General features: G+C 32.3%; 1 protein-coding gene across 1 annotated transcript; it reads left to right on the forward strand.

Annotated features, from left to right (window-relative positions):
• The first annotated feature begins 1,557 nt into the window (after positions 1-1,557).
• LOC107769975 (laccase-17) lies at positions 1,558-4,547 on the forward strand. The gene is made up of 6 exons (XM_016589233.2): positions 1,558-1,753; positions 1,843-1,994; positions 2,381-2,625; positions 2,739-2,867; positions 3,078-4,046; positions 4,160-4,547. The coding sequence occupies exons 1-6, from the start codon at positions 1,634-1,636 to the stop codon at positions 4,288-4,290; spliced, it is 1,746 nt and encodes a 581-aa protein (XP_016444719.1). The 5' UTR covers positions 1,558-1,633; the 3' UTR covers positions 4,291-4,547.
• The last annotated feature ends 5,508 nt before the right edge of the window (positions 4,548-10,055 follow it).

Genomic DNA, 10,055 nt, shown 5'->3' on the forward strand with positions numbered 1-10,055 from the left:
TGAAGCAAAAGCTGGTCTGTCATTGCTTGCCATAAAAGAGCTTAACATACCAAATTGGTCCTACACTCTTCTCTCTCTCCATTTAACTACTAAGGATTGTGAGATACCAAAAGAATGAAAACCCCTTTTTCACCGACTTCAGCTTCTTCACTTCATTTATCACTAACGTGTCTTACTATACACCAATATATTTTTTCTACTCCTTTTTTTTAAAATTTAAATGAATTTTAGTCATTCGACTTTAATAATAAGTTACTCCTTTACTTTTTGGAAAACAGTCAATGTACTCAATGGTGGAGCCATAATTTTTACTAAGTGGTGTCAAAATATAAAAAACTAAATATACGAAGAAATTAAAGAGATTCAATATAACATATTTATATTTAAAAAGAAATTTAACTAGGTATGCAGGAAGGGGTGTCAAATGACACCTTTGGAATAGGGTGGCTCTGCCACTCAATGTACTGTCATTTTCTACCCTTCATCATTTATAAATATCAGATAACGTTTTGCTTAAAGTTTACTCTCGGAGTGAAAATACGCACATTTCTATAACATTATTTAATTGGAATGGAATAGACAAGATTAAATTTTATTAAATATATGTTTAGTTAACATAACCACGTGCCTAGTTTAGCAATGAACTAGTCGCTATATGTTGGGTAAGATTACAACCCCATTATTTAACTTGATAAAAAAGCATATGTACATCATTAGGCCTAAATGTTGAGATTTGACAAGAGGGTTTACAGTGTAATTGGTTAGATAGTTCTATTTATAATTCTCTCTGATTCAAAATTTAAAGTTTATATTCTTACAATAACACGTTAATATATAATAATATAATAGGGTTTTAATTTCAATCAAAGACTCATAAATTTTTAGTGCATTTCTCAATAACATTTACATGGATCGGCAAAAAATATTGGATTTACGTGATCTCATAGCTAACTCTATAGCTCTACCCTTTACTATGACTTTTTTCTAATAATTATACTTTGCAAGAGAATAGAGAAGGGTAAAAAGATGCAGTTTTTAACCTTTTTATTACTAAACCCGTAGACGTCTATTTTCAACACCAACAAAAACATGAATATATTTTTATATGTGGGGTCTGGAAAAGGTCTTGCATATGCAAACCTTATGCCTACCTAGTGAAGGTTGGGAGGATGTTTTCAATTGACCCTCGGCTAGACGTCTTACTTTCACAAAGAGGAAATTAAAACAGAGCAAAAGAAAAAACAAACCCATGCACACATGCAGTAGCTATCGCATATATGAAAAATTTGTCAATATCATGCAAGCTTAACATCACGACGAAGGAAAGTTTTTGAACCTCAGCGAAATATATAATTATAATAGAGCTAGATTGTCTTTGACCTCACTCTAAAGTTGTTTTCCAACAACAGTTGGTCAATTTTAGAAAAAGATTATGTGCAAATTTTGAACTCTTCTTCCTGATTTCTCTTCTTTAAGCTATACTATTTTCATCACCTAATCGACCAAGCACCCCATCAATATTTCTCTATATATACATCAATCTTAGAGCTATCTTTCATCCAACTATACTACAATCTAAAGCTGATCTTCACCCTTCAATTTAATTTCAAGGAAGAGATCAGACAAAAAATTGATGGGGTTTTCTAGTACTTTTCCATCATTAGTTCCTATGGCAATGTTCATTATTGCTTTTCTGGCATTATGTCTCATGCCTCAGCCTGCACAAGCCATCACCAGACACTATGAGTTCAATGTATAATATCAAAAGTTCATTCTACTTATCTTACTCCAAATGTTCATATTTTTCTTACTCTTGCTAACATATTTGAATCTTTATTGCAGATTACAATGGCAAATGTCACTAGATTGTGCCATACTAAGAGTATAGTGACAGTCAATGGAAAATTCCCAGGGCCTCGTATTGTGACAAGGGAGGGTGATCGTCTCCTTATTAAAGTCAATAACCATGTTCCTAACAATATTTCCATTCATTGGTATAATCTTTGGGCCTTAATTAGATTCTACTCCATTTGCTTCCTTACTACATGGATTAAACTTAATTTATACAATCGGTCTGTAGCAACATATTACCTGTCTTATTTTTTAAGTCACTGATCTTGCTTGTTAAGGACAATTATCTATAATTATCTTTTTTGTGATCTAATTAATTAGTAGTATAAAAGTTCTTTTACCCCATAACATATTGAACCTGTAGAAGTTAAGACTTTCTACATTGTCAGCTATTTCAAAGAAACATTAGAAAAACAAAATTCAAAGAGCTAGGATCTCTCTCTCTTTTAATTATTCGTATAGTTAGTTATCTTTACTTTTTGAATGTTCCAGGGCCAATTTCTTTAATTTTCTTTGTCTCTCTGAATAGGCATGGAGTGAGACAGCTTCGTAGTGGATGGGCAGATGGTCCTGCATATATAACACAATGCCCTATTCAAACTGGCCAAAGTTATGTATACAATTACACAATTGTTGGTCAAAGAGGGACTTTGTGGTGGCATGCCCATATTTCATGGCTAAGATCTACTCTTTATGGCCCTATAATTATCCTTCCAAAGAAAAATGAATCCTACCCTTTTGTCAAACCATTCAAGGAAATTCCAATCATCTTAGGTACTCAATTAAACATCCACATAGAATATATCAAATTAATTTTTATGATCCAAATTTCTCCATCTAAAATTATTCCTAATATTAGTTACAAAAATTAATTTCTCGATGTTCAGGAGAATGGTTTAATACTGATCCCGAAGCAATCATTAGTCAAGCTCTACAAACTGGTGGAGGTCCAAATGTCTCTGATGCTTACACTATCAATGGCCTTCCCGGGCTCTTGTACAACTGCTCTGCAAAAGGTACTTATAACATCCAATTTTTTGTTCAACCATTATAGTATTTGTAGGTTGTAACAAGTCATTCACCATCTTTTTTGGGTTATCAATCCATGCTTATTAAAGAAAGTTACCTGTAATTGACTTTTAAGTGATCAATGTATGGTAGTCGAACTTTTTAGTACTATTATTTTTCATTATTCTGACTAATGTTCTATAAATGGTTTGTGACAGATACATTCAAACTAAAGGTTAAGCCAGGAAAAACATACCTTCTTCGTATGATCAATGCTGCACTCAATGATGAGCTTTTCTTCAGCATTGCAAATCATACACTCACAGTAGTCGACGCTGATGCAGTATATGTTAAACCTTTTGAGACTGACACAATACTTATAACACCAGGACAGACCACAAATGTTCTTCTAAAAACCAAATCTGAATACCCTAGTGCTACTTTTCTCATGGCTGCTAGACCTTATGTTACTGGCCAAGGCACTTTTGACAACTCCACTGTTGCTGGAATTCTTGAATATGAATCCCCACTTCTTCATTCAACCAAATCAATGAAGAAACTTCCCATGTTCAAGCCTGCTTTACCTCCTTTAAATGACACTTCTTTTGCTACCAATTTTAGTAAGAAATTGCGCAGTTTAGCAAATTCTCAATTTCCTGCTAAAGTCCCTCAAAATGTTGACAAGCATTTCTTTTTCACAGTAGGCCTTGGCACAACTCCTTGCGACAAAAATCAAACTTGTCAAGGTCCTACTAATACAACTAAATTTGCAGCATCGATTAATAACATATCATTTGTACAACCTACAACTGCATTGCTCCAATCTCATTTTATTGGGCAATCAAATGGTGTTTATAACCCTTATTTTCCTATTAATCCTTTGCATTGGTTCAATTATACCGGGAATCCTCCAAATAACACAATGGTTAACAATGGTACTAAAGTTTTGGTACTTCCTTTTAATACAAATGTTGAGTTAATCATGCAAGATACAAGTATTCTTGGCGCTGAAAGTCATCCACTTCATCTTCATGGCTTCAATTTCTTTGTTGTTGGTCAAGGTTTTGGTAATTTTGACCCTAATAAGGATCCTACCAATTTCAATCTCATTGACCCTGTTGAGAGGAACACTGTAGGTGTGCCAGCTGGTGGATGGGTCGCTATTCGATTTTTAGCTGATAATCCAGGTTGGTAGATTAAATCACAAGTGATATTACTAAATATTCATTTGATAATATTTTGACAAAATTTATAATATGTTTTTAGTTTAAGACACAATAATTTGTACATTTGAATATAGGTATTTGGTTCATGCATTGTCACTTGGAAGTGCATACAAGTTGGGGATTGAAGATGGCATGGCTTGTCTTAGATGGAAAACTTCCCAATCAGAAACTCCTTCCCCCTCCATCTGATCTCCCAAAATGCTGATTTCTTGGTTCCTTTTTTCAGAATTAACAGTCAAGTCTCAAACTTTTGCACTTTCATTCCTTGTCTTGACCTTTTTTTTTTTTTTTTTTCCTTTTATGTGTTCTGGGTGTGCTTGCTTTAACAGTCATTTTTTGTAACTGAATGGCCTTTTCAAGCCATGGTCTAAGGAGAGGATGAAGGATTGAGTCTGTTTTGTAATTCTTTTCTAACGACAATTGTGTCTTATATGCAAATGAGAATAAATGGTTCTTGTCCCACTTCTTTATTGATCTTAGTTATTGTTCTGGCTTCTGGGTTATGGATGTTTGGCTTTGAACATTTACCAACTGCTTTATATGACTAGATTCAAACATTTTAACGAATTAATTCATGTATGTATATGCCAATCATATCCCAATCCTTATACATGAAATGTTGTTCGCTTGCAACATTCAGAAAAGTTTTTCAACTGCTGCACTAATTGACAAGACCTCTCGAGTAATTTATCAGGTTTTGTAAAAACTGAAAAGAAAAAAAATTGTAGTGGTGTGTGGTTGAAAAATATTTAGAGAAACCTTTTCACCAGTTTTGTAAGCAAACGCCAAGGAAACAAATACAATTGATTTCGACTCTCGAGCATTTTATTTTGGGAAATTTTCATAAAGTATTATCTTTTAGTAGTAATTAGTCATCTATAGATACCATTTGCTATATTACGGATTATAAATACCTTTTATGTGGTTATAAGATGTATTTGATGTATTTAATCTATTGTATTCATGAATATAGTAGCAAAAATAGGCGTGAATCAGGGAAGTCCAGCTAATCAATTGTTATATTCGAGTGTATTCGACTGTATTCATGGAGTAAAACATGGGATTACAACTGGACAGATTATTGTATTCGACTGTATTCACAACGTGAAATAGGGGATTACACTGTTTTTAAAACGGAAAGTGAATCAATTAACATAATATACTCCTAATATAACTCAACAAACTCAATTATAACACACAAAATTTGTATTTTCAGTTATAAAAAAGATTTTCAACCAAAAAATACCCCAAAAACATAGCAAACTTCAGAGAAATTATATAATACATCTGAGTACATAAATTATATTAATTAAAAAAAACTTATGAATACATTCATGGCATATAGCGAGACAGTGAATACGATGAAATACATAGAATATAGCGGGATACATTGAAATATGGTGAAAAAAAGACAGAGAATACAATAAAATACATGGAATACTGTTAGATACATTGAATTACAATAAAAAAATGAATACAATGAAAATCATGAAAATATAGTGTAATACGTTGAAATTACATTGAAATATATTAAAGGAAATGTTCTTCTTTATCGCAAAAGAAAGAAATCGTCACTCAGTGGATCTCCGAAACCGAATCCTCTTTCCACGACCGCCGCCATCTCCTCGTTGGACTTGACGTCGAGTGGCGGCCCAGTTTCCACCGCGTCCAGCAATTCAAAGTTGCAACTCTCCTCTTTCCACGATCGCCCCCTCTACTGCAGTTCAATTCCAGAAGAAGACAAGGCAAAAAGAAAGAAAAAAGTTGATTAGCGTATAAAGGGAGGGAAAAGTGGGAAGGGATAGAAAGAAAATCAGTGGAAAGAGGAGGAGATCGAAAATTTTAATGGGATGGGGGAAGAGAATGGGATGTATCAAAGTAGAGAGAGAAAGAAAATAGTGTAACTGATTAGCATATTTAGTCGCTTAGGGCTAGGAGGTAACCAAAATTAAATATTTTGCTATAAACCTTAAAAGGTATTTATAGAATATAATTTTTTTAAATGGTATTTATTTAAAATAAATAAGGTGTTAACCTTTGCTATAGGAGTTAAAAATTTCTTTTATTTTTTTATATTTCTGTATTCGTGTTGATTGTATTTGTTGTGTGTATTAATACAGTTGATACATGTTTTATCCTTTGTATACACCCATGTATACAGTCGATACATATTGTATCATTTGTATACACCCTTGTATTTCGCCTTGGTTGCAATTGATACATGCCATATTTGTTGCGCGAATGAATGCAATTGCGCAAACGAATACAGTTGCTACGGGTTGTATTCGTTGCCTGAACGAACACATGATATATTCGTTGCGAGTTTGAATACAACTGATACAAGCCGGTAACAATTGAACAGTAGCTACATATGATAATTATGCAAACTATAGTTACTAGGCTCTAAACTATAGTGATTTATGAAAATACTCTTTTTAAACACACAATATCTCAAGCAACCGGGACAGAACAACAATCTACTCAATTTGGCAGTTGACCCACTGGTGAAACAACTTTTTCTACTCTCTCTACCCACTTTTATTTGTCCAATATTCTAAAAATAAATTTTTATTTTTATTTGTCACTTTTAGCATATCAAGAGAAGACAATTTTTTTCATATTATACTCACGGCATTAATTTCTCATTTCAAATCATTTTCTCAAATTCATTAAAAATATATATCAATTAATATGGGTATCATGGTAAATTATGTACTTCATTTATTATTTTTTAAGAGGATATGCAAAGTTCATAGAGTACAAGTAAAAGTGAACTGAGGAGTACATTCCAAGGTTTGGACAGTTTACAAGTAGAGACATGAAATATGGATAGGGAAACTACAAGCTATGTCCATTTATAAGTAGTCCATTATAAAAATTAGCCAATTCTTAAAATATTACTATATTAGCCAATTAGCTATTTGTAGCCAAGAAAAAAGGTCAATGTTTTGCTTTATTTAGAGTGGATGTTATTAGAATAAATTGGGTACATCTTAAGGAACTTAAATCTCAGTTTTGGGATGATTTGGTGAAGTATTGAGGTATTTTGAATTGAAAATTCGAAGTAAAACCTGAATATGATAAAAAATGATGTGTATCACACTGTATATCATTTGTGTATCACATATGTATCATATTTGTATCAATTGTGTATCACATATATACATGTGTGTGAGATACATGCGTGATACATGTGTCGCAGAAGAATTTTTTTAACTCGATTTAATTACGAATCTTGATACAAAACCAGTCCAAATCATCTCCAATCTTCCTCAAATTTTGTATATTGATTTATCATTTTTTTTTATGAATGTCAACTATACCCATTGAAAAAGTTTTTTTTTTGCTTAGATTTTTGGAATATTGTATTTTTTTTTATTTTGTATTTTATCACCTTGTTTGCTACCTCATCCATAACATTTATTCCATCTTGCATCTAATGTTGCTAATCACGCTTTAAAATATGGAAGGAGATTTTTGCATGTGATTATTTGAGAGAAAGAACCTTATTTATTTGGTTTTTTAATTTTTATATGTGTTTAGCTAGTTTTAGTAAGTTTATAACTAATGGCTAGAGGTTAGTAAGTTTAGACTTATTTGGGACATTTGTGTAAGTTTTCCAAATGGATACGGTAGCAGTTTTTGGAGCATCTTTTAATATTTAGCCATAGTTTGAAATATAATTGAGAAATAGTAATTCTAAAAATAAATAAAAAACTTAACTAGAACACGAAGAAACTCCAGAAACTTTTATTAGAGTTTGAACATTTAACATTTCAAAAGCTTGCAGTGTGCTACCTGCTAATGCAATATACGATGGAAGATCAGTAATCTGAACCCATAAAAGCATACAATTTTTTTATTATTATTATAGAAATTACTCTTCTGTATATTTTATTTTAGGTTTAATGAGGTACCTAAACTGATCAATTTGTCAACGAGGTTAAATTAAGAACTCATCAATATAGACTCCCATAACCGTTACATTATACATTATCACAAGTTTGAGATATTTCCATATATAATGTACGTACTTAGCCATCCATGTTAGACAACAATTGTAATTTCAGCTCTCGTTTTCCATCTGCCATTTTTAAAAAAGCTAAGCTCCTCGTCCCCACGTGAAGAATCTATTATCGATAATGAAAATTGGAGCATGGCAAGTAGTATTAACAATAGATAACATTCAAGAGTCTGGAATCTGGAGACTGACAAAGAGAAAATCATTAGAATATAATACGCTGAGAAATTAAGGCGAAGGAATACCAAAAGTGGCATATTATACTAGGGGAGTTAATCGGGTGGATGGGGCGGATATTTACATTAACAGTTTAGCTTATCGGTTATCGATTTATAAATGTAGTAATCCGTTAGCTAGCTATCCAATTAGACATCGGGCGGATTGGTATCGAATTAACGATTATCGGACAGTTTATCGGCTAAATTAATAGACAATAAAAAAGAAGCTGAGAATTAGAGATAAGGAAATTTTTTGAGTAATGCATCACATCTAGCATATGTATGTATAGATACCTATCCAGTTGATTGATTATGTGCCAAGTCTCTTTGTCATGCATTTACGGTTCAAGTGAAAAATTACTAGTGGTTCAGCTTAGCTAACAAAGTTTAAGGCAATTTGCACTCGGACTCTTCTTCAATTTAGCTTAAGAATATTGTTCTGCTTCTCACTTATGTAATCACTTAAATACCATTTTCATAGGAAAATCAAACAAATCCAATCATACATACGAGACGAAGAAAAATTTTAGTTAGCGATTTAGGTGACAGAGAAGAGAAAAGAGATGACTGTTGCGGGCTGAATTGAGCTTTGATAAATTAGGGATTTAGGTTTTCAAATATTAATTTATATACATAGGGGTAAAAGTATAAATATAAAAAAAATTAATGGGTTAATGGTTTATCCGATAAAGAGATTGAGTAAGTCGCCCAAACCGTTAAGCCGTTAATGATAAAATTTCAATCCGTTCACCAACCATTAACCAGATAAGCCGATACCAATAAGTCAATAAGTCATTTTTGTGATTCGATTAACGATTGTGGTTCCTATATTATACTAATATCACAGGCTTTACATTTTTATAATAAAGCTACAAGATCCTTGACCGCCGCCCCCTCCTTTTCCGAATTATTGCCGTTGGAGAAGTCACGGGAGGAGCTACCGTTCTGCTTACAATTTCGGCAAAACCCAAGAACTTTGGCCAAGTAATTTATATATTTGTATTAAGAAATTTACTTAATTAATAATTTATTCTGAACTCAACAAGATATCTCTTTTAAAATTCAAAAGTGTGCGGTTGCATAGGCCTTATTACTACTAACAATTGTCCAGTTTTTTTTCCATGGTTAAGTTCCATGATATTTGGACAAAAGTATCCATATTGTTTTTTAACGATTGAGATGACTTAGAAATTAGAGTAATACCAAAGAGATTAACTTTGGGAGAATAATCGAAAGATATTCTTGTTTTCTCTCGTAAAAGTACAGCAAATATATTAAAATAGGGCCTTGGCTAGCCGTATTATCAATAGATTAACATTTAAAACTTGTCCGAATGGTGGGGAGACTGAAAGAAAGAATCTTTAGAATATAATAAGCTGGGAATTAATTATAGTTTAAAGTTGAACGAATATCAAGCCATATTATTATATTCAGGGGCGCATCCATCGTAGTAGTGTCGGATTCAATTAAACTCAGTACTTTCGACATGGAACATAAATTTATATGTAAAAATTATTTAAAATAATAAATATGAACTCATAACTTTAACAATATAATAGGTTCAATACTAAAATATTTAGAGGTTGAACCCATAAATTCAAATCTTGGATCAGCCTCTGATTATATTGGTGTGCATATCTCGTCCCTAGTAGGTTTCCACCATTATAAATACGAGCTGCTTTTGCCTTGTAAAAGGAAAATTGTTAAGAGAAATTAGAGACACCTAAAAAT

The sequence above is a fragment of the Nicotiana tabacum genome, chromosome 5 (assembly GCF_000715075.1).
Source record: "Nicotiana tabacum cultivar K326 chromosome 5, ASM71507v2, whole genome shotgun sequence".
In the NCBI taxonomy this organism is placed as follows: Eukaryota; Viridiplantae; Streptophyta; class Magnoliopsida; order Solanales; family Solanaceae; genus Nicotiana; species Nicotiana tabacum.

Excerpts from the sequence above, each read along its gene's own strand:
- LOC107769975 (XM_016589233.2), top strand. The coding sequence starts at position 1,634 with ATGGGGTTTTCTAGTACTTTTCCATCATTAGTTCCTATGGCAATGTTC. Across the intron at positions 2,868-3,077 it reads GTACAACTGCTCTGCAAAAG|ATACATTCAAACTAAAGGTT; the intron begins GTACTTATAACA and ends GGTTTGTGACAG. Across the intron at positions 4,047-4,159 it reads ATTTTTAGCTGATAATCCAG|GTATTTGGTTCATGCATTGT; the intron begins GTTGGTAGATTA and ends ATTTGAATATAG.